Source organism: Geospiza fortis, unplaced genomic scaffold (assembly GCF_000277835.1).
Source record: "Geospiza fortis unplaced genomic scaffold, GeoFor_1.0 scaffold317, whole genome shotgun sequence".
Classification (NCBI taxonomy): domain Eukaryota; kingdom Metazoa; phylum Chordata; class Aves; order Passeriformes; family Thraupidae; genus Geospiza; species Geospiza fortis.
The window spans coordinates 1,256,247-1,283,912 of record NW_005054398.1 but is presented as its reverse complement, the minus strand read 5'-3'; the positions used below and the strand labels follow the sequence as shown (position 1 = coordinate 1,283,912).

The 27,666-nt window shown below is 39.4% G+C and overlaps 1 protein-coding gene across 2 annotated transcripts in view; it reads right to left on the bottom strand.

The window, feature by feature from the left end:
• The window catches only part of TLN2 (talin 2), a 137,972-nt gene that overhangs the window by 78,757 nt on the left and 31,549 nt on the right, over window positions 1-27,666 (bottom strand). For both annotated transcript variants that reach the window (XM_031061004.1, XM_031061005.1), the window contains 7 exons: window positions 20,740-20,822; window positions 9,403-9,573; window positions 5,526-5,623; window positions 4,750-4,879; window positions 3,329-3,481; window positions 2,042-2,184; window positions 513-640 (listed from right to left, as the gene is read on the bottom strand). In XM_031061004.1, coding sequence (XP_030916864.1) covers window positions 513-640; window positions 2,042-2,184; window positions 3,329-3,481; window positions 4,750-4,879; window positions 5,526-5,623; window positions 9,403-9,538 — 788 coding nt within the window. In that variant the 5' untranslated portion in view covers window positions 9,539-9,573; window positions 20,740-20,822. The remainder of the gene's footprint in view (window positions 1-512; window positions 641-2,041; window positions 2,185-3,328; window positions 3,482-4,749; window positions 4,880-5,525; window positions 5,624-9,402; window positions 9,574-20,739; window positions 20,823-27,666) is intronic.

Sequence of the window (27,666 nt, the reverse complement as noted above, 5' to 3'; positions counted from 1 at the left end):
AACTTGCCCTCCTGATAGCAGTAAATTAAATATCACAATAAAGATGAAAGGATGAGCCACTTGTGAGCAGGACTTGTGTCCATGCCTGAAACAAAGAGCACAGGTCTAGAATTCCATTCATACAACACCACGAGAGGCTGAATCTGACCAAGTGGTTATTGCCACTAAAAAGTTTGGGAAATTTAATTTCCACACACAGGAGTATTCACTTTATTCAAATGACAAAACTCCTTCCCACTCGTGTACTTTCCTGGTACTAAGTGTATTTAACTGGCACTCTGGGAGGAGCCAGTGTCCTTATTGGTGCTGTCTGATAAGCCACTGCCAAAGGTCCCCTCATCAGCTGAGGCTGCTGATTTGTGCAATAAAGCTCCTTTCACTGGGAGATTTGCTATTGAAAATACACTGAATCTGATTACCTCTGCTTGGAGTAATAAAATGTGCTTAATCTGTGACAACTCAACATTAGTTACACTTGAGGTCACCCAAAGTTAGAAGTTAGAAGTGTTTACTCTAAAAATCCAGGTTTATGTTTGTGTTCTACATGAGGTCCAAACTGGATCTGTGCTTGAAAGCCTCCGAATTCACAAGCCTTCTCAAAGGAGACAGGATGGGAGCCATTCAGAATGTCATCACGAGCCTAGAGGGGACAAACAAAGATGTGTCAGACACACCCAAACAGCTGAACCCATCTCCAGTTCCTTGAAAGCTCCAATACAGCCAGCAACACACCCTTTTCCTTCTGAATGTCTTTGTTAATCCATTCTGCATGTGTATGTGACTAGTAAAACAAAGGGCTAGATTATTTCATGGTGAGTATGTATGGAGACTTACTGAAGCTATGATTGTATCAGCTTTGATCAAAAAGAGAATTTGACAGCCATTTCCTGTGTATATGTGTAAATAAAATACAACCTGCACAGACACTTCTGTGTATGTACACACATGTAGAGATGCACGTGTGTGCAAATACACACATTGAAAAGCCTCCATACCACTGCCTCATACAGGAGAGAAAGAGATCTCCATAGTTATAAGGTAAAAACAAAATTACTGTTACAGATATGGCCATAGGACAGGCCCACAGCATTTTTCTTCCTTCTGTGTAAATTTGGTGGTCATTGAAGATGACAGATTTTATAGCTCTGGCAGTAGAAGACTCACCTACCCATAGACAAAGCAATGACAAAGCATTATCAACACATACTGTCACACCAGCCTGAATGAAATATTTCAGTGGCAGGAGAGCAGCTCAGTGGGACAGTCTTCTAAAATACTTCAAAAAGGTACAGCTCTTCTACAAGCAATAGAACAGCCTTACCTTTTGCCTCAGATTTTAAAAATGCAATTTATAGCAACATCAAGTATAACAATAGCACATTTTATCAAACTTTCAATTTTTTTCTTTGAAAAAAACCCCAAAACTTTAACAAAGAATTTAAAGCCTACTTTCTTTTTTCAGACTGAATTGCAGGCAACTGCAACAGCACCTTCAGTTAAATACTATCTTCTGCATAAAGCTCCTGGCTTAGCTGAGCTATGCACAGTCCCTCTGGGAGTTTAGGAAACTTCTCCAGATGGAATCCTACTGTGTTACATGACATGGTCCCTTCTGATGGAAAGCCTGCCTGCCTTGTGTGCTGTCTGGGCAGAAAAAGCTCTCTCACTGATCAGGCAGAAGAGAAACAGAAAAGCTGTTCACAACACTGGCCTGAGGTTCCACATGACACAGAGCACCATCCAGAGAAGAGAAGAGAGAGAAGAACTAAAAAGAGCAACTTGGGACTAAAGACAAGTATCAATTTTAAGGAAGTAGGACATGAAAGCCAGTGGATTTTTGGCTCAGTGTCCATTACTAGGTTCAAAGCATTGGATTAAAAAAACCAGCAAAGCCCCTGTACTATCATGTGTTTTTGGAGGGCTAGACAGAAGAGCAAAACTAAAGCACATCCGGAATTCTAGAAGGTGGAGTATTTGAGCAGTGTATTTTTCTAATTAACCTCCATGGGGGTTTCCTCAGACAAGGTAGAAAGCACTGTACCTGAACATAGAGCAAATTAAGCTGGACAGGATCTCTTGAATCTACATTCTGGTCTGAATAGAAGAACTTTCGTCTCAAGAGCAGCGTTTCGTTCTCATCCACGCCTTGCTCGCGGAAGGTGCGGCTGTGATCCAGCCAGTTCACTGCAACACAGGCACAGCCAGGGACACTGTGAAACTCATGGCATCATGGGCATTTCCACTGTGGGGAACTGGGATCCAGCCAGTTCAACAGAGGCACAGCCAGGGACACTGTGAAACCCACACAGCCCTTGTGAAATTCATGGGATAATGGGCATTTCCACTGTGGGGAACTGGGATCCAGCCAGTTCACTGCAACAGCAGCACAGCCACACACACTGTAAAATCCACACTGCCACAGTGTCACAGCCCTTGTCAAACCCACAGGATAATGGGCTTTTCCACTGTGGGGGAACTGGGATCCAGCCAGTCCAACAGAGGCACAGCCAGGGACACTGTTAAACCCACACTGCTGCAGTGTCACAGCCCTTGTCACACTCATGGGATAAACGGCATTTCCACTGTGGGAGGAAACTCCACAAGAAATGTTACTTTCATTCCTAGTGCTAGGCATGAGTGTTGAAGCTTTGCTACAAATGAGAACTGTAAAACAGTGCTGCTGAGAAACAAGGATATACTATAACATAAACATTGTTATTATTGAAGAAACAACTACAGTAACATGTTACTAGTAAATTTGTATCTTTAAAGCTTCACAACAAAATAAGTGTGCCACATTTTACCTCTAAAACACGATTCTGTTTACCTTTCTTATCCCTGAACACAATTTTAAAACACCTTCCTGCCACTTACAGTTAACCTTAGCGTCTTACAGTAGAACAGAAAACACAGTTATAGTGACTTAGCACACAAACCAAATCAAAGACTGTCTTAATTCTTCGGCAAATTTCACTTACAGTTAAAACTTACACCTTCAAACACAAAACTACCTTTTGATGGCTTTCAGTAGGCATCAATTATTAAATATCCAACTTCAATGAAGGGACAAAAACAACCCTTCACACTGAAGCTGGAATAGCCTTACCGAACACATACCACAATGCACCTCAAAACACCTGCTAACTCTCAAACTTACCCATTCACTCAATTTAAAAAATACTCAATTGCAGACAGCACTACACAAAAAAGGGATGCAAAACACAGCCAGGAACCAACTGAAACACACTGAATGGCCACTGCAGGGCTTCTTTGCATCACACTGTGGACAGATATTAATCCAAGAATTACCCTGGAACACAATACTCACAATCATCATCTGTATGAAGCTTTGCCTTGAGTTTTTCCATTTTTCTTTCATCACGTAACAGGGTCCTGTCTTTCTTAAGTGTTCCTGTACTCTCCTCTTTCTTCTCTTCGATGCTCTCCTGGATTAATGAATATTCCTCATAATTTGTTATTCCTGGAATTATAAATAAATCCAATATCTGACCTCACCTTTGCAATACATGAGTTCTTTGTCATATGTTGCATTTGCCACTTTCAGAAAGGTATTGAGTATAAGGTATTTTTTTTCTGGTGCCTACCCAAGAGAAGCTGCCAGTTTAAAAACATGATGGAATGTAAAACAACTGTAAATTCAAAAATGGGGACAGGCCATAGTAAATTTCCGTTCATGGATGCCTACAATTGCTTCCTGAGGACGGAGTAATTTCAGCTTGCCCGTGATGTAAAAGAAATGTGGCAGAGCCAAGTGAGGAACAGAAGCCATGTGAAATTCATGATTTTTTTGTTTAAAGTGTTATGACTCAACTCTTCCTGTGAATTTTACATGAAACTGAATGAAAAATCAGTTCAAAATATTTAGCATATATGCTAAATTGTTCCAATTTCTTTGTTCTGTTTGATTTTTCTGTACTGTTTAGGAAAGCATGTTTATGTTACACCAGACAGCAAATTAAATGCTCACCTACATGACCACATTCATGAAAATAAATCAAACTAATTTTTGAGGTAAATTAGTTACAGCACATTAGAATCCAACAAAACCTCAAAGCTGAAGTAGATTATTCCCTTTCCAAGTAAAGTAATATAAATCAAATTAAGGCTGCTTGAACTCTAAATGAGATTTAAGCAGTTTTAAGACTTAAATCAATCCATGTTGGATGCATACTTATAGTACATGTATTAAATACAAATTTGTTTTAAAAAATGTCTATTTAGCTAAGTATTGAGACAGACTATAAGCACCATCACACATTTTTGACCAGCTGCACTGCATGCCTTCTGTGTGTATTTATACAAATGATACAACCCTGTGATCAACTCAATCATAACAACACACACTCCTAAGCTTGAGTACATTTCAAGGTCAGCAATGTCCCTCTTTTATCCAATTAACACTGAATATAAATTCAGTTCTAAACCTTTATCTCATAGCAAGAAAGAGTACATAAATGTAATGTACAACAAAAAATTGGTACCTGTACTGTTGGATAACTTTGTGCCTTCAACTGCTAAATCCTGAAGTCTAAGGATACAGCTGACTCTCTACAGACTTTGATAAAACCTGGACAACAGGTTTCAAGAAAGTGTTTGGTAAGTAGTAACTTAAAACAAATTTAAATTTTTCACATGTATACCGATTTCAAGCCACATAACATCCTAACAATCAAAACTGAAATATGACAGAAGAACAAATTCTTAAGCATGTGGGTCCCAAAACCTTACCTATCCTGCTGCAAATGGTAACCAGCAATTCACCCACTGTTTTAGAATCATCCACCATGACTGTTTTCACTGAACCATCCAACATACGTATTTTCTGAGGTCTCTGTTTCTTTTTGTACTCCAATATATCCTAGGAAGTAAACACAACTGTTTGTAAATGCTTCTGGAAGCCACCACAAGCCAAAGCACTACCTTAGATGCCTAAAACAGGATTCCCTCCCCACCCTCCAAGCTGGATTTTTCCTTTGTTACACTATAGGCAAAGGTACTCATTTAATAAACTTGAGCAGTGACTGCTTTTAGATCTGCCAATGTCATTTTTCAAGGATTGTTCTGAGTGGCAAGACCTAGTCAGGGCAGGATAGACCAAAGTACCCTTGTGCTGTGCAATCTAGTCCAGCATTTCCAAAGGACTGCAATGCTGTGGCTGCAGCAAGCTGGCCAGAACAGGAGCCAGTGTGACCTCACCACCTCCAGCACACAAGAAACCACCTCTAACACAAGGTCATGTCAAATATAAAGGATATAACCAAAGTTATTTTTCAACTTTCTGTTAATCATTCTCTGAAGACACTACTGACCACATTGCTCATGATCACAATCTGAGTGCAGGAAAAAACTGATCTCTGAGGCACAGCAAGGAAGAGGACCGGGTCAAGTTCAGGAACAGACTCAGACCCCCCCAGCCCTCCAAATGCTGCACATTCTTCTTGCTGTTTAGGATACAAGATTTCTAAGAACACGGTGATGCAGGAAGCAAGAGACTCGCAGCATACCCCATTTCTCAGCATGTAGTAATCCAGGGTCCTCCCAGCCTCCAGCCAGATCCCTTTCCGAGGGTCATCATCTGACAAGAACAATCCATAGTCAGAGGCTGTGGGACAGAACAGACAGAGGCACATTGAAAAACACCAAACCTGATAAAGCCAACATGGTTTCATTCAGGGCTATTCAGATTCAGGGTTAAGCCTACATTACATTTACCTTCCATTCTTAGTAACCTTGGATAGAATATTTTTCTGTGCTTCATGAAAAATTTAGTTTAGTAGCAGATAGCAGGGTACATTAGGCTTTACAGAAGGCTTGGAAAAAAGCTTCACTGTGCCATCACATCCTCACATGTCACATCTTCTGTGTATTATATTTATAACTACTTTTTTTTGAGACAACCTGTTTTAAATGCTCACAGGTCCTGCTTTGGAATTGACTAGCCAAAAATATGAGCAAGTTTGGCCTTAACCACAGTGTACTATTTCAGGCAGCAGCTCTATTTTCAAAACACAGTTTGCTTTCAACCCTCCACAAAATGAGTTTATTATAAACTTGGGAATCTTTTGGGTAGATGATTCAGGTTTAGCTATTTAAAAATATAGAAGGCTTCTAGAATTATACTCATGGCAAACACAGCAAAAACTTGTATTTTTGAAGGCTAAACAATGACAATAAACAATGTCAATTGATTCTTTCAGAAGTAAATGATAAAATTTTCACTGCCACACAAAACCAAACCCAGGCTTAGGTTTCAAAGACTAAACTCCAGATACACAAAATGAATCATCATGACTGTTAATTTAAGGCCTAAACTCCAGATACACAAAACGAAGCATTATGACTGTTAATTTAAGGCCTATCCACATGCATGAAGAATCAATGCAGATTATACTTCACAAACAACAACCAGCCACTCAGCAGCTGAGCCTGCTCTGTTTGCAGCTCTGCAGGTTAGGCTAATGCCTCTTCTCATGGCCAGCAGTGCAGAGTCTGCTGCAGCAGCTCTGGGCCCCACCTTGTTACTGTCAGCCATGTGTCAGGACCCTTTGGCCAGAAAGCCAGGTAAAAATACCTACAATTTTTTGGTAATATTTCATCCTTAAATGCCATGCATAGTAATAATTTACATTTAACAGCATTTACCTTAAACACATGATTACTTATGCAATTATATAAAAGACCTTAAACATAATTGATAGAAGTGCAACTGACTTACAGAGACCCAATTTAAAAGGAAGAGCCCTTCCATAAACAACTAAGTAAGATGAAAAACTTTCCCTGCTGACCCTAATTAAAAACTCCCCTGAAAGGTCAAGTGATCTGTACATATAGGGACATTTATGATACAGATTCAATACACAATCACTTCTGTAAGATTTGTAAGATTCCAGAATTTGTGCCTATAAATGGGTTGTGACCTTTAGGAGCAGACAAAGTGCCCAGAGCACAGAAGTACCAAGGAAGCACAGAGTGCTCTGATACTCATTTGTGGTGCATGCACCTGGAAATGAAACAGCAGGAGCTGTGCAAGTGCACATGAAAATCATGGTCACCTTTGTGCTGGGACCAGGCTTGTGGGAGAAGTGAAATGGGCACAGCTGACAGGCATAAGGACATTTTTTATCGTGCAGAACCAGTTTGTCAACTGTTCTGCACCACTGTGAGTCTCCTGAACTAACAGGCAAACACACACATTTTAACAGCCACCAAGAAAGGGAAAGGATGTGTTGGAAACATTTCTGTTCATCACTCAATCTTTTATTGAAGACTGTGCACTGCAACCATAAGTAAAGGAAAAACCCTGCTATAAAATCTGAGGACTCCTTGGCTTTTCTTTGAGGTTCATGATGTTCAGGGATATTTATCACTCAACTTCTCCAAATTCAACAGCTGTCTACAATCACTGCCTTGAGAGACCAGCATGGTAAAAATGCACAACTTTTATCTGAAAACTGAAGCAATTCTCAATAATAGTAATGAAGTCCATTACTAGCAAGTTTTTCTAACAAGATTTTTGAAATGGCTGTAGAGTTTGAGAGCTTAAACCTCAATGAACAACCTGCTTTAAGAATTGCATTCTGGTAGCATGATATCCAATGCAGCACCAAAGGGCTTTGAAGTATCTGAATTTTCTGACAACTTTGGCTGTGTTAGAACCAGATCTTTTGTCCATGGTGTTTCCCAGTCTGCATTCACCTAATTTGCTCAGTAGGTACAGAGAGTTACATCTGGCTAACATGGAGCACCATGGTAACTATGGTATGCACAGCAGGGTGACTTTAGTTATTAACCAGCTTCAAACATTTCTCTTGGCACATTTTGGAGATGCCCAGCCATCCTTTTGTAATTTGTGCTGTCGCTTCCTTTGCTGAGGCATAAAATAAGTCTGTGCAGATTTTCTTAGAACACTTTGCCAGAAACACTGCTTTAAGTAGGCAATACCAAACAAAATGCTCCAACAAGGAAAGCAATTTCTCATCTTTAAGGCAAACAAGATATTTATTTAAGAAATCTAAAACCATCCGTTGTAGGAAAACCTTTGTCAGGACGAAAGGAAGAAAAACAACTGTCAAAACCCAAAACATTTCTCTGACTGCCCTAGAAGACTCAAAACCCCAGAAAAGAGCTCAAAGAGTCGTGCCCACCCAGGGACACCAGCCTTGGGTTTTGTGTTGCTGAAATGGCTTTTGAGGTATTAAAGAGTTGTTTTTTTTTGATTTTGCGATTGAAGAAGAAGTTGAGATTTTTTAGCTTTGGTTTTTAAGGTTTTTTTTAAATTTAATACATTCTTTTTTTGACTTGTTGATGTTTATTTAGCAGGTTGGGTTGAGGCACACTGACTGCTTTAGGAGTGGTGTTAGTTTTTTATACTAGAAACTATGTGTACTTTATTTATAATAATTTTTAATACTTATTATTTATGTTAGAGAGTTTGTCTTTAAACTAATTTAGAAGTGTCACTATTATAGCAGAAGATGGAGGGCAAGAAGAAGGACAGGATATTATTAGATTTTTTTATTTTGCTTTTTGAGCTTCCATTTTAAAAACTTTAAAATTTTACTTTTTCACTTTGTGACAAGTTAGTTATCATTTTACTTAAACTTTTGTGGCTTGTAAATCTTCACTCAAAGTTGCTAATTGTTTCTATGGGTTAAAATTGAAGGTGCAGGTGTCTTTGATTTTGTGCTAAGGTCTTTGAGCTCGTTGCTAGGGTTTTGAGTCTTCTAGGGCAGTCAGAGAGTTTTGGGTTTTGACAACAGTTGTTTTTCTTCCTTTCGTCCTGACAAAGGTTTTCCTACAACGGATGGTTTTAGATTTCTTAAATAAATATCTTGTTTGCCTTAAAGATGAGAAATTGCTTTCCTTGTTGGAGCATTTTGTTTGGTATTGCCTACTTAAAGCAGTGTTTCTGGCAAAGTGTTCTAAGAAAATCTGCACAGACTTATTTTATGCCTCAGCAAAGGAAGCGACAGCACAAATTACAAAAGGATGGCTGGGCATCTCCAAAATGTGCCAAGAGAAATGTTTGAAGCTGGTTCCAGCTGTCTCAGACTCTCTGGTCAGTCACAAGATTTTATTATCATTCTATTCTTTTCTATTCCTTTCTAGCCTTCTGATGAATCCTTTCTTCTATTCTTTTAGTGTAGTTTTAATATATAATTTTCTTTTAATATATTTCTTTTAATATAATAAAATAATAAATCAGTCTTCTGAACATGGAGTCAAGGTTCTCATCTCTTCCCACGTCAGGGTTGCCTGCAAATTCAACACTCTCCAACATAAAAAATAAATGAAGAAACGGGACAATGTCAAAAACCCTTTCTGGGTTCATGTCCATTTCACTTCAGGCAGTGGAGCGAGGAAGGAGAATTGAGAGCTCACCCTGCCCTGTCTGAGCCTCGGGCACTCGCTCTCGGATCACGCGGCACGCGTCGTACACGGCGGTGGACGGCTCAAACTGCATCGTCTTCACCACGTTGCACTGGCGGACACAGATCTTCAGGGACAGAGCCACCATGGTGCCAAGTCACTTGCAAGTTCCTACTAAAGCACCTGAAAAAGCAGTAGTGGTATTGTTGCTTAGTTTTTCATTTAATGCTTTAATATAATCAGCTTTTCATTAAACAAATGAAACTAGTTCAGTAAAATTGCATTTATTCAATTGCACTTCTATATAAAGTCTCATTAAGATCATTAAGATAGAAACTAGCCAAAACATGTATTTTTCTTGGTGTAATGGAAATTCATTTTTCAAAAACTTGTGTACACATACTAAATGTTCATACTTTCTTTGAGAAAGGTTAAAATGGTGCATAAAAAGCCAACACACTTACTGGGTATATCAGCAACATATTTACTGCTGACAGAAAATTCTTTTTCTCTCAACACATTTGTATTAGATCATCTAGACCAGCTTGTAACCAACAGCTTAAAATAACTACTTCATCAAAAGTAGGATTTTCTTAGCACATAACTACTCTTTCCTGAAGATTCTGAAATGTGCAATATAGTGTTATGGTTTTTCTCAAGTCTCCACATAGACCTGCTAGATGTTTTTAGCCTATTGCACAGCTACAGAGAGCTTCAAGAATGAGTTATTTTTCATTTCAGCTGTATTTAAAAACTACACCAAATCTGACAGCATTTTTTTACAGAAACAGGAAGCTACAGATGCTTTTTGTATTCTTTCATTTTGTAGATAGTCTGGATTTTGTCTCCAGTGTCTTCCCTTGCTGTTTTAACAGTCCAAACCATTCTTCCATCACCTGACTTTCCACAATCATCTCCAAGAACTCACCAGAACTTAAATCCATTCTCCATAAATACAGAATGCACTAGAATCCCCAAATAATTTCTGCATAAATTGATGTGTGTGTTTTAAAACAGGACTTTCCTAGGGGATCCTAGTGACTAACTTGAAGAGCTAGAAGCTTGTTTGCCTCAAGATCAGGGGCCTGACGTTCCTCTTCATCTGACCCACATCTCTCACACTGCCAGACCAGAGTGCCTCCAAACCCAGCAGCCCTGCTGAGCCCTGCTGGCCACCAGGATCACCCTGAAGGGATGTCCATCACCTGCTGCACAGGTTCCCCTCTCTGCACTCCCTGGGGCCCTGCACTGCCCAGGCTCACAGTGCTGCTTCTCCAGCAGCTGCAGCAGTGGCTGCAGTGCCCCAGCAGGACCAGCACTGTGTCAGTGGCTCCCCTGCAGCAGACACCCACCACGAGGTTTTGTTTCCTCACACTCTGATTCTTCTCCACAGGCTTTCAACCTGCTCACAGCCATTCTTCAGATCCAGCTCTTGGCACCCTCTCCTGATGTAGGGGGTTACACCTCCCCTCTCCTCACTCCTGTCCCTTCTGAAGTGCCAGAAGCCACTGAGAGTGACACCCCAGCCATGGGATTCATCTCACCAGCTTTCAGTAAAGGCAACAGGGCCATGGCTTCCTGGCAGCAAGGTGTACTCTGTTAGTGTGACACAATGCTCTGCTGGCTAACTTAAAAACAAGCAGGGGTCCTGTGTCTTAGAGAATGTTCTTTTAAAAGTACATTGTTTCGGTTTTCAGCTTTTTAGTGTTTTCACTTTGTGATGGTGCACCCCATAAACGTGTGTGGCAGAAAGAACATCACAAGGCAGCCTAGCATAGTGCCTTGCATTGTAAAATGATGCATCCCCATGCTGTCCCTACCAGATGCTCATTTAATCCATTCTGACAAAGCTCCATAAAATGGGAGTCCACAACATCCACAGCTAAGCTGCTCCATTTTTACTTTTCTTTTTACTATTTCTACATTTTGGATGGCTCTCCTTCATACAAGTTTTCAACTAAGGTTCTCCACTTTGCAAAAGAATGTTTTTTCCCTTCCCTATATAAATAGATATACAAATTTATCCCTGATATCTTTAATGCACTTTTACAAGTTGGGAACCTGTTACTGTGTGCTCCCACCACCACTCCTATTTTTTTTTTCCAGGGTCAGATTCAACTCAAAGAAGGAAAGACCTAAATATATCAGTGGTCTGGTTTCCTTCAGTTCAGTGTTCTTGGTTTCAGAGACACCAAAGGATGCTTCATCTGAAAAAGAGCTCATGACTTATCAGCTTCCTCCAATAGTATCTTCTCAAACTCAAGAAAAAGGTTTTTATTTGCCTCCTCCAGATTATCCTCAGGCTCTAAATCTCTCCATTTGGCTTTCAGTAATAAATGGGATAGGCAGTTTCCATCTCCTGGGTAACAGCCAGAACAGGACAGCTGTTTTTTCTCAAAAGATCTAAGAACTTGGTCAAGAAAAAGGGCTGAGATCACAGAGAAAAACAAGGGGAAAATATCATCCACATTCCCTTTATCTTCTATACATTGATTCACATCATTTAAATATTTCTCTGTGCAAGTAATGGACTCTCTGTTCCCCCAAAATCACTCTGTCTGTGGAACGGCTGACCAAAACTTAAAAGGATTCTGAAAATTAAGAAAATTTTACATGGAACAGTTTGCTTGGTACTGTCTAATTCTCTGTGAGTAATAAAGTAGGAAATTTCTAAATCAGACTGTGACTAATCTGTGCTTGTAAGGTGGGAGACAGGAATAATAAATTATGAATCTGACAGCTTTGGGAGGAATAGCAGCAGCTTTGAGCTCTTAAAAAAGCCACAGAGCATAACTCAGAGAACCCAGTGCCTGCAGATATATATCAGAGTGTGCATGTCAAAGCCTTGAGCTGAACCATCACGGGGCTCACGTTCTGGAACATCTGAACAAAACAGAATTCTAAGCAGTGCTTGAATTAAATGAGCAGGCCTTGGTGTGCTCACAGAGATACCTCACCAACAAAGCAAACAAGCACAAGTATTTCAAACACATATTATCCAAGATAATAAGATATAAAGTAAAGTAATAAGATATTTTCCCAAGAGGTTATGAAGGACTGAAAAGTAAAACAAGAATGAGGCAGCAATAAGGTTCTTAAAAGTAACTTCAGGCTGGAGGAACGTGTGCCTCTGGGTTAAGGAGTGATTACACACCCTCAGCCAGAACATCCATGGCAGCAGGAGGCAAACACTGCCCCAGCTGGGGCACCCTGGGCTCTGCTCCCTGGCCCTAGCAGGACAGAGCTCCAGCAGACACCTCCTTCCATCTGCACAGCCTCCTGTAAGTCTCACCCGAGCCACTGCGTCCTCCCCAAAGCTCTCTGCCTGCCTACATTCTCACCAGAGCTGGGATGCTGTTACATAAATCACAAAGGTGTGGCCTTAGAACAGATACATACTCCATGAGCAGGTAAAATATTTTTCTTTAATAATTTCTCTTCATTAAAAAAATGAAGAGAAAAATCTGAAAATTCTGAAAATCTAAGGACCGATATTTACAAAACTAAACATCTCTTCATACCTTGTAAAGTAGGTGTTTTCAGTGAAACCATCTGAACATTAAATACAAAAAAAGTTATTTGATGAAACACTTATATATAAAAAGATATTAATTTTATTATTATATATAAAAAAATATTAAGTATTATTATATATTAAAAGGTATTAAATATATTTTATTTTATGAAATAAATCTGTAAGTTGCCTACTGCAAGTCACAAACTAATATTTTGAACAAAGGCTCCAACATATTTGTTTGAGAAATGTTCCCAAATTAACAGGAAGAAAGTTGATGCCAAAACAACACACACCCCCACCCTTAATTTCCACTGGAAATTAATTTAAAATTGCTTTTACTCCTGGTGTCATTCAAGAGGAGCAAAACAGAACTAACCAACATCTAGTAGGACTGCCAAAGCTGAGTAACAAATGAATTTATTCATATCCTACTGCATCTCTTCCTCCATCAGTTCCAACACTAATTTCTAGAAGGGTATTTTCTAACTAAATAGTAATTTCTATACACTGTCTGTGCTACCACAGTAAATGAACAGTTTTTGCATGGATTTACTCTCAAACTTCCTTGTTCCACTCCAGCTTCACCAACAAATGGCTTTCCCAACCAGCCTCTTAAAAAGCCTTCTCTAACAATATGCAAAAATGAGTTTTGTCTGCTGTTTGTGAATGCATCTATGTTAAAATGTTAAAAGCATTGGATGACGCACATATTATCAGGTTCAGACTTGCCCTAATTAGAGAACTTCCATGATTTTTGGTCATTAACAGAGTACTAAACCAGTGTAGCATCCAACTCAACACTAGCGAAAATTTCACAAGTCAAACCAATACTCTGAATGTAAGCCTCAGGTAATGTACAAAACAGGTCTCCATTCCACAACACCTTCCTTGCTGAGATAACAAACATGATAAAACCAAAATTACAGAAACTCCAGAAAAGGTTTCCCAAGAAACCAAATTGTACCTGAGAGTCCAGCTCTGCTGGGCTGGGAAGGTGGCACTGAGCTCATCAGCTGCTGGACACAGACAAAGCAAGGGGCAGCAAACTTATCCCAACAAGCATTTTACACGGCCTCTCAAGACACATGCAACACAAGGTAAATAGCTATTTCTCCCAATACTGACAAGGACAGAAGTTTGTATCACAATTTCAACAGGTATCAACTACCCTCAAGCCAAAAACATAAAATAAAATAAAACAAAACAGTAAAACAAAGATGCAGGGAGAAGGGGGATTTAGAGGGGAGACCAGACAGGGCACACTGACCTCCCTGATCATTTACCCACTCACCTGGATTAATTTGTACCATTCCTACCCTCATATCTATGGTGTCTGAGCTGACAAGGCCATGATTTTATCTGCATATTCTGAAGTGCAATGCTAAGCAAACAGAGAATGCACAATGTCAGCTCAGTGCTACGAGGGCATGTGCATTTCCCATCCTTGCCAAGTGAGCTGAGGTAACACATAGCCCAGAACCAGCTGCATTTCACAACCAAGCAAAGGTGGAACAGCCACCACTGCCAGTGCCAGACACGGACCACACCCACCCAGCTAAAGCAAAGTTGTCACTGCCAGTGCTATGGTTAAAGCAAAGCTCTGCCATGATTTAGTAAAGGTCTGTCTCCCTGGAGATATTTCTTAACTGGTTCATTCAAGCTTGAGCAAACACAAATCTAGGTCATGAGACTGCCACAGCCTCAAAGCCTGTATGTGTACATGCTGGTAAAGGCAAAGCTACGTGTTTTTATACTAGACTAACTTTGTAACAAAATCCAATGGAACACAAGTCCTCCACTCTTTTCAGTATTCCTACCAACTACCTGCTGGCACTGGGGACCAGCAGTACAGGACAGATGACATTTTGTGTTGTTCACAGAGGCTGAACATCTAATTCTATTTGTTTAGTGGACTGGTGCCTGCTAAGACCTCTGTGAGCAAAATGCTCTCTGAAGTACAAACCCAGCAGAACTGATAGCTTTGTGTGCTTCCAAAATTATGAATGCAAATGAAAGCATCACCTTTCAAAAATCAAGCATAATGGAAGCACAAGGCAGGCAGACAGGCACAGAGAGTAACAACACCCATTTTACTCTGAACTCACAATGGCACCTGTGTTGGCATCTTACCATAAAAGAGGTGACACTGCACCTTTCAAGGAGCCCTCCCTTCAGTGCTCCAGCACTGTCCATCTGTAACTCATTTATACCACAATCTCTTAAGGGCTGACATTAACAGTATTTCTGAGACTAAGTTGATTATCCAGTATAGGAACCAAGCTATCCTCTGTGGGTTGTATGCCTGAAATGTATGCTCACATGTCACAGCAAGGCCATCATCAACTCCTTGCTGCACAAGACACTGTGAAGATCTCATCACTGCTTGTTGCCATTCCACTGGGAACGGTGTAGTGAGGTGCTTTCAGGGGTAACTATCACTCATGCACAAATATCACATTTGTAAGCACTGGACTGGAAGTTGTCTTGTCATTAAGGTTAGAATCTCTTCTGGTCAGAAAGGAAACAAAACAATATCTCTTAGTTTCCCTCTAATCAGCTTAAAGCAGAAGGTAAGAGCAGTAAACCAAGAGAGGAAAAGCTGAAGTTCTAAATGGGCAGCAAGTACAAAGATATCAATTGGAGGGTCCAGAAGCAGCCTGACAACCTCAGACACCACACACTGTCTGGGTGGCTGATCAGAACTCTTGATGTTTGAACAAGCAACCAAAAAAGCATAACCCTTCCTTCCACTGGTTAGAATACAGGGAACTTAACACTGTGCAGCACCAAACATGGTTTATTCTGTTTGCAAGCATGCACAGACAATTAAAATGCAAGAACTCTCACATGCCACCCCTGCCCTAAGAAAATCCCTGCTCAACCACTATGGCTGTATACACACACCACACATGCTGGTAAGTTTTTTGCCTTAAAAAACTTCAAGAATCTCAGGAAAAATTTACTGCATTTAGCTGTAGCATGCAGCACTAAATTTCACAAACAAACTACTTGGAAAAAAAATCCCCACAGCAAAACAAGAATGAACCAGGACAAGCTTTGAAAGGTAACTATGAGAGCAGGCTGTAATTATTAGCATTAATAGATACCATTCTCAGTCCATGCTTTATAGTCATTCAGCAACAGCATCTCTTTTGCTAAGAGCCCAGCAAGGAAGTTCCCTTAAGCAGAATTATGTAAGAGACCAAAATATTTGGGTCTAATTAAGAGTTGTTTATAGGACAGTCAGCTTATTAGCAACTGAACTTCAGCTTGCTTTTTAAGTCAAAAGGCATATTTGCAAACTAACTTGCTTGTATAAATCTTCAAAAGGAAGTATGAATTACAAGAACTACAGAAGGAATGTCACTGTCCCAGACAGAGCTGAAACAGCTTTTAGATAAGATAAGCCAAGAGCTTGACTGGAGCTAGCTGTAACACAGAAATCACAAGGCTCAGCAGCAAGAGCCTTCACTGTGGCAGTCAGTGACACGTCTTTGAAGAGGCCTTCCAGACTTTGTTTTCCTATTTTGCAAGAAGACAGCACGAGAAAAGCAAAACCAGAAGCATGAGTTTCTGTAGAAACCAGAAGAGAATCACATCCTTTGGCCAGGCTCCTCCCCCAGAGTCCTTGGGAGGACTGGAGTAAATATGTGCACAGACTATTACTAAAATGGTATCTGATGTATAGATGACATTTGTATTTGGTGTGGGTTTGTTTTTCCCTCTTTTTAAAGGGTTTGTTGGGTTTTAGAGGGGTGCTTTATTTTTTTAAACTCAACTCCTATAAGGTAAATCTAGGTCCACCTCAAGCACTGCAACTTGCTTACAGTGGGAGATATTTGTTTATACAGCTTCAAATATATTATCCAATCTGTAGCACCTATGTAAATTATAGGATAAGAAAAATAAATGATGATTAAAAATAGTCCCTATTCTTTTGAAAGGTCTGGCTGATAGAAAACTGATTTTCCAAAGCAGCAGATATGACTATTTGAAACATTTCACCTAGATTCTAAATCACACTAAGAACAGGCTGAACTAGAAAATGGGCTGTTAAATCCAGGCTAGAACAGTTCTGTATATTCACACTATTTTCAACTGCTTAAATACTGTAATGTTTTGAAGGACAATTTTAAAGCTTTTATGCCTAGGTCTACAACCTCTGAGCACACTCAATTCAATGCTTTTTTCCTCCCCATTGCATAAACTGAAGCCACCACTCAAACTTCAGAGCTCCACCTGCCATTCTTGGGAGGCACCACAAAGTCAGATGTAATAAATCCCTTGGAGTTCTTTCCTGAGTCATTTAATGACACAGCTAGGACATGACTTCTTGGGTTCACCTGCTGTGCTCTAACTATTACTCTGCATTTTCTATTTTACTTCTTTTCTAAAGTGACATGTTTTGGCAGAGAAACACTATTGCAAAGTCCCAGATGAACTGTCATGGTAAATCATATATGGATTCTTCTTTTGCTTTCCTTTCACCCTCCTGAACATCATCTGATGCTGCCCAGGAACTTTTTAATCATTTTCTTTAAGAAGAACAGCAGTCAACAGTTACCTCACACACATCTACTTGATTATCTACCTCAGGGAACATGAAGGCAACTAACAGGCTTGAGTTTCTTACAGGCTGTATAACCAACCTTACTAATTTCTTAAAGAATTTGAACTATTTAATAATATGAAATCCACTCAGCTACTGCAATCACTGAAGTAAATCCACATTGATAATTCTGATCAGCATCACCATTCAGAATTAGATGGGGTTGATAAGTCTTCAAAAACAGCTTTGCTACACAGAAGAAAATTAGTGAGGCTCAAATACAGTAATTTTTTGCCAGTCCTGTAATGGGGTTTATATGGAATGGTTCTCTGCTCTCATTGATTCTATCTGAAATGGTAGACTTAACAGGCACTGAAATTGCTCTCAGTAGGTTTTTGATCCATTTGTCCCAAAAATCAATTAATTCAATTATTTAAAACAGATCACTTAAACAGGAAGTGAGGCAGAAAAAATTAAACATTTATAAAATGCTATTTGAATGAATGTAAGAGTAGTCTTAGCAAGTCAGCATTCCATTTATCAAGTAAGCCAAGAAAACGTGGAGGATTCCCACAACTGGTTGTCATGCTGGCAACCAAACTGTGATCTCCACAATAAGCCTCAACTCCTCACCTAGAATCCTCACAAATTCAAGATGAAGGCAAAGAGATTTCTGACTTGGAAAACTGTTATTTCTTGCAGGCCCATTTAAAAGACAGGAGGCTTGGTAAAGAGCTCATTTATTTAGTGAAAATTCAGGTTGACAGCTTAGAGACTGACTGTCACTGATATTAGGGAAAGCATGGCAAAGTGGGTCCCAGTCACAGCTACAGGTACTCTTTAAGCAAGATAACCCATTTTTAACTCTGTTCAAGAGCACAGAATGCACTAAAATCCCTTCTATGTTCAAACAGCCACATACAGAACAATGAAGTGCACTTTAAAATCATATAGTTCAGGATCAGGTAAGTTCACTGCTTTAGCAGGAGAATTCAAAACAAAGCCAAGCACTACTTAAATCTAAATTATAATTAATTCAGTTATGTTTCTACCCTTTAAACACTCAGGTCTCTATTCCATCTACTGTAGGACTATCTAGACAATTTTTTCTCACAAGCTATCACAATTTGGTATCAACATGAGATTAACACCATTTTTTTAATAAATTACCACTCTTTATCAATTTTCACATCATGGAGATAGAAAACAGTTTACAAAAAAAATAGTAAAAATAAAAAAACCTTCATGTCAGTGAAGACAGCAATTGTAATCCAACATATATCCCTCATTAGGAATGGGTCACATGGAACTGTCACCATATCCTGGCAATGCTGGAAAGTTTACACACAGTCTACAACTCAGACGGTGCCATGCCAAAGAGAAAAGATCATGCAATCTCCTTCCAATGGGTTTAAATAGCCACTAAAAAAAACCTTTTCTTGCTCTTCCAACCTCCATCACCTCCCTGAGATCTACCACACACAAATATGGTTTACCACACACACATTACCTGTCATAGTTTACAATTTTTAGAATAATAATGCTTTGGCTGATGCTACTGCAGCAAGGCTGAATGACCTTAGTGCATGCTCCCTTCATTTTCTGATGCCAGCACCTGAACAGAGAGGGAAGGGAAGGCACAACAAGATGTCTCAAAACTTCACCATTTCTCACCATCTCAAAGGCTGAGTGCCAGCTCTAAACATTTTTTTTTTTTGAACCTCAGGTTCGGGCAGAGATGCCAGATTCTGCTTTTTGATTACTAAATTATTTTTTATTAAAAAGAACATTTCTTCCAAAAGAAGAAATAAACAGGGAATGGCCAGTCAAAAGAGCTCTGAACAACCAATAAAGGGATAAAAAGAAAAAAAAAATTTAAAAAAAGAGTACCGAGGAAAGGAAAAAGATCTAGAGCTAGAGACTGCAGAAAGCTCAGTTACTACCAGAATCAGCAACATTAATGAAAACAGAAAAGCTCAGCAAGAACAGTGTGCTTGCACCCATCAAATTAACATCTCTGTCACAGCCACAGAACAGGACAACACAGACTGAGCTCCAACTTTAAGAGCACTCCCCAAGGTAAAAAAAAGCTCACAACACTGGATAAGGAAGGACAGAAATCAGAAGGTGGTGTGGTCCTTATAAAGATTTATGAGCAGGGTTTGAGAAAAAACCTAGATTTCAGAAGGGAACAGGATTGAACCCCAAAACATCCACTGCTTCTACAGCAGAGACAGAGGAACAAAGAAATCATGAAACACAGCTGAACTTTTAACAGGGGGTGACAGTGTGTGCAAACATTACGTGTCAGTTGGATTATACTGAGTCTAGCACACTGCCAGCTGTGTGCTAATGTGAAGTCAAACCCCCTCCTACACCAAATGTGCTCACCAAGAGCACATCTCACCACTAAGCTCAAAGTCAGCTCGGCAGCCTTAAAATGGCTGAAGCTAAATTCACACATTTTGTTATTTTTCATAGCAAAGCCTACTTCAGTATGTACCTAAACCACCTTCATTTAACCTTGTCCTTAGACATCTTTGATACAAACTGACACGTTGCTTTAATTATAGGCTGCTTTGAAAGTTCACTGAAGACATTTTTCAAACATGGAGAATTGCAGGACGAAATTCCATTAGTGACCTTTCAGTATTTCAAGCTCCATTTCCAGATGAGCAGTCAAAGCCAGAGCCACATTTAGAACAGTAATGTGGACAAGGTCAAAGTAACTCCAAGAGATGAAGAACATGGGGTGAGATTTATCAACATCTTGCCCAAAGCCAATTTTACCATTTAGTGACATTCTCTTCTGAGAGCATTACAGTACAGAAGTGGTGATGTATCTGTGAAGTTATCCCAGTAATGATTTTTCCTTGTTCTTTTTGCCACCTCTTACATGTGTTCAGATGAAAGAGTTAAGTCATCTCCTCAGCTATTTGTTTCATACCAATGAAAGGCATGGCCCTTTTTCTCAAGGCTTAGAGAAATCACTTATTACATGATCATATTCTCCAGTCTCCCTGGCAACTGTTTCAAAACAGTCAATGTCTGTCATAGTCAGGTTAATCTCCAGGCTGTTAATTACAATATTTATTTGGCACTTCAATGTTCATTCATCACATTTATTTTTCAGCTCAGATTCTCTCTTCATAAACACAGTCACAGAAGTATATATTTCACATTCTCCCTACAGAAAATTTTATACTAATCTGCACAAGCTTTTAAATTACTGTAGGTTTTATGTCATTATATGCATAACAAAGAAAATTAAACAGGACCTTACCTCAAAATTAAACTTCATTTAATAGAAAATTAGTTTGTCTGAAAGTACTGCTTGATCACATGGAAGGCTTCCAGCAACCAAGTCTGTAACACAAAATACAAACAAGTTACTTCCTTATCCCCAGTTCAATAATTTCTATTTTTCAAGTACCTCATCTGTCAACACACTGGAAAGAAAACAACTCAGGAAGTTGTAAGTTTCCTTTTCCCTTCAGGAGTCAGAATTTGCATTGCCAACATGTCTTTGTGCTCAAGAAAATAAATTTCAGTCCAAGCTCCTAAATTACTCACACATAAGAGCTCATAATAAATGAATTCGTTATTTTTTACAGGTAAACACTTTGAAATTGCCAAAAGTGTCAATTATGAAAACACTTGTAGCACAAGTCTGGGTGCTAACATAAATCAAACTATCACATTGACCTCTCAAAACCATTTCTTTTGCATTAGCTTGCTTTTCCATGGTTTACTGTCCATGTGTGGAATAACAGTTTAAACACCACAACTCAGGCCTCTCTGGGCAATCTCCCTTCTGAAAATATGATCGCAAAAAAAAAGGCAAAAACGGAGTTTTGTTTTGTTTTTAAAAGATGACAAACTCTGTTCCAAAGGCTTTGGCTGTTTTGAGGAGGTGGGTTTTCTTGTTTGGGTATTTTCAGGCTTTTTTTATTAGAGTTTGTTTTCTTTTCCCCCCCCTAAGTTTCTTAGGATCATTTGTCAGCTTTTACTCTAAACAAAAGCTAATATACCATAATGTTTTAATAATAATAAGGAGGATGGGCAAATCAGCTTGCACACAAGCCATTTAGCAATTCTGGATGCCCAGAGTGCTCTGCAATAAACACCAGCATCTCTCCCAGCATCCCCAAACACCCCCAGGCTCAGCATTACCCAGGCCTGGCTGCTGGCAAAGCCTTGTGTTCCATGTGTGCGGTTATGGAAGGCTCTCATCCCATTTCTATATCTCCTAGACAACCTAAAAATTCAAATGAAGTTCTGACCCACAGCAGCTACCTAAATTTGAAACCAGTTTATGCATCAATTCAGAAAGACCAGGATGTTAAAGAATAAAGTTACACTTTCATACAGCTACATGGCACGGAATGCCTTTTAGCTGAGAAAAGCCCACAGCAACAAAAGAATTCTTGCAAATTTTAACCAAACAAAGCTGGCAAAACCATTTCTGATAAAACAAATTCATCACTTAATGTTTTTCTTGTCTTGGTTGGTTAGAAAAGTGATTTTTTGCTTTCAGTGTTCTTTTAAGCAACATCAGCTCTGTGCCAACACAACTATTAACTACAGGTTAACAGATTTAAAGCAGGCCAGAGTAAATGCAGGACACATACCACAATTATTTCAGCACCCAATTGATCACCTGCACCTGCATTAAAATAGGCAATGCAGTCATTTTCTACTTGGAAATTGAGATCCTTGATCACACTCATCCAACTTCTCAATGCCTGCCCAGTTCCCAGTAATAAGTAATGTACAATTACATCTAATTAAAGGGATGCCAGCAGCCTGCACCTCATGGGCTTCCCCTCAAACAGAAGGTGAGGATAAAAGCAAGTTCAGCTCACAGGAATCTGAGTATCTGAGGCATTCCCTGAGGTGGCTGTATCAGTGCATAAGGATTGATCTGCAAGACAAGGATCTGCATTGCAGGAACATGCCAAATTCCTGTTCAGTCCAGCCCATAAACTCACCAGCCACCCCACTGCCTGGACATCACTGTGTCATTCTCCATACTTGCATATATTGGAAAGTTCTAAAATTTGTGTGAAGTGCACTTGTGAAGTAGCTCGGTCACTTGCAGCTGCCCTGTCTCTGCTCTCAGTCTGTTTACAGACACCAGAAGCCCTTTCCAGCCCCCGTGCTCTGTAAGCACAAAGCAGCAGCTGAAGTATCTACACCTCTACTCAGAACCACCACCAGTGAAGGCTGACACCTTCTGGACTTGTATCAAAACCTGAATGCCTGTAGAACACACCATAGCAAAGAGCAAAACCAGACATAGCAGAGAAGGAAGTGACCATCCCAATATTGCTGCCTTCTAGCTGCACCACACAAAGGCCCCCAGATAAATTTTCCAATTCACTATATGTTGTTACCTTCATGGTGATTTAAATAGTTGTGAAACTGCTTTGAAATTTGCCCTTTTCAAATGCAGTTCCAAAAGAGAATCATTGCTTAAAATAAGAAAAGAAAAATCAAGCAAACACAAAAAAACCCCAATAGTTTGTTTTTTCCAAGCTGTACACCAAACATGGGTAACTAGAAAGTTATTTTTCTGTAGTTTATCAGGAGAGTCTATCTACTTACTCAAGTGTTAATGAGACTAGGAAGGAAGGGGGTAAGGCAACTGCTGTCTTAACATTTTACATCAAGGGATGAAACAACACAATTAATTTGCATGCACTACGAAAATAACTCAATGAATAGAATACCATGTTTCAAAGTGACAATTTTAAATAGAAGATTTTATGTCATCAAAATACTTAAGAGTAGAAATTTGAATATATGTTGTGGAGTCTGAAGAGAACAAAAGCTGCTTGTACTAGGATATATTGTAAGACTAGCTGGAATAAATATGACTGTGAAAACAACACTCATTTTGCAAGTGGGTTAATTACTGCTGAAGCAGCCATATATTTTTTTACTTATCAACAGGGAGATAGAGAGTCCCTAAATAAACCTATTAATCACTGTTTTTTTATTCTATTGTCCTCACTTCCTGGAATGTAGTCAGAGAGGGAACTAGACTGCCTAGAAGCCCAGTCAGCAAAGCAGCTGCCCTGAACCCGGGATCTGTTTACAATTACTGGAGGGTGGAAGCACTGAGTGTGTGAAGCACCTAATTGCAGAAGTTTACACAGGGCTTTCTCAATATTTGGAGAATATAGAAAGCCCCCCTCCTCCTCTCTTTCCTTAGCTATAGCTACACTTCTATGAAATGCTTTTGCTTCAAATGCTAGTGATGTTGTTTACAGAACAAGAAAACTGAATAAAGAAAAGCACTGAAGCAGAATGTACTTTCTCAATTCTGCTGCAGATTCCTACACTATGAATTAGAAGTAAATTACAATTTTGTCTTTATAGATATTTCCCAGGTATTCTGTAAATTCTTGGTGGTAACAGTTTCATTCAGTAGCATTTGAATTTCAGGCTCACTGAGATCAAACATGAATTCTAGCATCATCTCATACTACATCTTCTGAAAGTGGAAGATCTTTCTGCCCACGTATTTCCTTTGGGTTTATGATGTGTGTTTTTCCTATGCTGTGTTCTGTGGGCTGTTCTTTTTGTTTGTGCTTCTTTGATTGTGTGGGTTTGGGTTTTTTTCACCACAACCAAATCCAAATCCATGTTACACAGGGTGTGTTTTAATCCTGTTGGCATTCACCTTCACTGTATCACCTCTGCTAAATGAATCTGCTAACAGCTTAATATTTTAAAGCTACAGACAGGGGAATTGTTACTTTGGGACATTGGCAAGTTTGATTTAGGACATCTGGAACATTGAGGAGTTTAGTTCTGTGATCAAGTTCCAAACTATATTCCTTGCACATAATAAAGATATTGAATGGCTGTTTCAGGCTGGTACTAATTCAGATGTCCTGTAGTGTGTGACTTCCTTAAATTCCAGTTCCTTCTTACCTGTCTCTGGTACTTGCTTCAAGACTGCTTCATAAATGATCACAATTCACCTACTAGAAGGTTTTTCAGCATTTAGGCAAAGTTGACTATGCCCCATATGAAACTATACTCTCCAAAGCTCTCCAAGTATACTCTCCAAGTTCTTCCCTACTTGGAACAAAATGTTATTTCTTAAAAATGGTGAAGTTTTGAAAGTGTTGGTTCAAGCCAGACTTTGTGGGAACCTGACAGATGGTGGTAGCTTATCCCTGCCCTGGTCTGCCAAAACTCAGCTTTCAGCCCCTCAGGACCTATTACAGCTTCACTCCTATCAGATCTTAACTACTGTATTTCAGCTATCAATCCTTACAACAACCTGCACATCTGGGATAATGGTTTTGAGGAAGTCTGACAAGGTAGAACAAGTAAATTCTGCACCACAAGAGCAAAGCTTGGCATTAATTTCTTCTCAAAGCTTCATGTTAGTATAGAGCAGAGAAAAAGTATCTGCTGTGATCATTAAAGTCAGCTATACTCTGATTAATTTTCAAAATTATGTAAATTTTATCTCTTACATTATGCTGCTGACCCAACTTTCTGTGATTACTGTTCTGTTTTCATGAATATGAACTTTTTGTCAAGCAAATATTACTTGCCTTCTGTTCAGGGCTCTTCAAGAGCAATCAATAATTTTTAATAAAGGAGCAGTTATTATTTGAACTTTATTCTGAACTCCAGTTTCCCCCTCTAAGTAAATTTTTAAAAAAAGTTTCCAATTTTGTTGTCTAGGAGAAAGGCAACCTTGTTTGAAGTAAGTTGTACTCCTATTATGGTTAAATGATAACTTTAATTTTTTTTTATTACTATTACTCTTATTATGGCTACTACCACAGAAAAAGCTACAGCAAATATTCACATCCAGTCACCCTTGGCAAGTTCTTTGAAACACGTTTGCCCAGAACATTGTCTTGTTGGCATCAAACGGCAGAGCCTCTCCTCTGATGAGAGGCAGAGGAGAGGCTTTTTGACCTGAGTGCACAGGGATGGGGTGAAGTTCAGGCAGCCAGGCCCTCCTGCCCTGCCCAGGGCACTGGGAGTGCCACATCTCAAACCCCCCCACTCTCCTGTCCTGACATGAGTGACCCTCACACCCCAGCCCCAGCACAGGAGTGGCCACACAATGACAACCATCAACCACTACTATGTAATATCTGCCAGGAATTAACTACTACAGCCTCAACGGCTTCTCCCTTATTCCAAAATCTCTGGCTGTAGATGTCACTGTCACATTTTCTGAAAAATCCTCTTTGCCCAAGATTTTTCTCCTGGGAAGCTGAAAGGCCTCAGAGAAAAATGAAAACAATATTATCTCATTTGCTTCTCCTGTGTTTTGCTGCTTTGGAATGTGGTTGGAGATTGTTTATCCAACATGTGAATTGTTTTAACCTAATGACCAATCACAGTCCAGCTGTGTCAGGACTCGAGAGTCACAAGATTTTCATTAGTATCTTGTTAAGCCTTCTGTCTGCATCCTTTCTCTATTCTTTAGTATAGTTTTAGTACAGCATTCTTTAACATATTATCATAAAATAATAAATTAGCTTTCTAAGAACATGTAGTCAGATTCATCATTTCCTTCCTGCCATGGGGACCTGAGAAAATACCACATATAGATTTGAACTTAGAATGTAGTCTTTTAAAAGCAGAGCTAAACACAAAATTTGCAACTATTTAATAAATACAATGCATATTAATTTAAAATGACAGGTAAAGATGTGAAACAACAGGTCCTCAAAAAACAAGTGCATGGCACTTTCCTCACCAAGGTACCATTCACACTACCTGTAGTTTCTGACCTTTTACAATTTGCAATCTATGTTAATGTTATCCTTTATTTCAAAACAGACCGTCTGCAAGCAGTTTACAAATGCAAAGAAGATGCTAAGCCAAGCTTTCATAAGAGCAGCCAGTGTAGCTTGCCTTAGAACAGCTGCAGAATACCAGGAGCTGAGCAGCGAAAACAACCCCAGATATCAGAAATCCCCCAGCAAAGGGACTATTTTCTTCTCATGCTGTGGTGCTGTACACTCTGGATATTCAAATATGTACTTGCACTCAGGTCAAAATTAAACAGGTTTCTCATCCATTTATGGTGCTAAACATGACAGAATCACTAATGCAGCAGTCTAAGGCAAAGATTCACTGGTTCAGTGGCATCTGCTGAGTTTCTGCCCTCCTATGGCAATATAAATAAAAAATAGTACTTTTTGCATGACCTTTATGAAAAGGTGTGAATTCAGCTGTCATAAGCAACTACCATAAAAACAATATGGAAACCTGCACTTTTGCTTTGTTTTTGAGTCATTAATCACTCAGGCCTCAAACCTTTCTCCTCAATATTCTACAGTGGGTTCACATTTCCCTTCAAACTACTTATCCCAAAAGGCATATCAATCCAGGATACAACAGGCCCTGTTCCCAATCCCCACTGAGATTGTCTGCAATGTGAACACTTCCACCCTGAACAATGACATGCAATTCATCATCCACTTCTGCCTCAATACCTGCAAACAAAGTCATTGGCGATATGGCTGTTAGAAGCTGAGATTTCATGTCCAGGGTTGGTGCGTGAGCTGAAGAGGCAATAAAATAACAACAGTCATCCTTCAGTGGGCAGGTGAGAGAGAGAGAAAAAAACCAAAACAATCCCACAACAAAACAGCACCAGGTTTTTGCTGTTGGTACAACTTCTTCAGAGCATGTTACCAAGACAGGGCACCTGCCATTCTGATGGGGTAACGCTCAAGCTGTCTGCAGTTAACAAAGCTTGCCAGCTAAATCTGTTCACAACAGAACTATGGCTCACTCACACTGCAGCAGACAAAACATACAGTTTACTTCCTTGGCATGACTAACAGCAAGTTTGCCAGCTTTCCAAACACACTCCTAGAAAGCTGGGCTGCTCTGTGTTGGCATCCAAAGGGTCAGCAGAGTAATAGTTCAGAGAGTCCAGATCCAAAGCGTTGGAAAGCCAGCTTCAACAGATATAAATTTGGATTTTCCATTTTTATGCTATCCTCATTACTACAGTAGACTGAAGAGCTTCCTTTTAAAGAGCAGTGCTTTGTAAAATTTCCATATCTTCACACCAAGTTTGTTAAACACTAATTTAGGCAACACATCAACTATCCTGCAAGGAAATACACCGAATCACAACTACACTAAATATTCAAAGTTCATGTTAGCATAGAAATTTATGAGGTATGGAGTGAGAAAGTATTTTGAACTC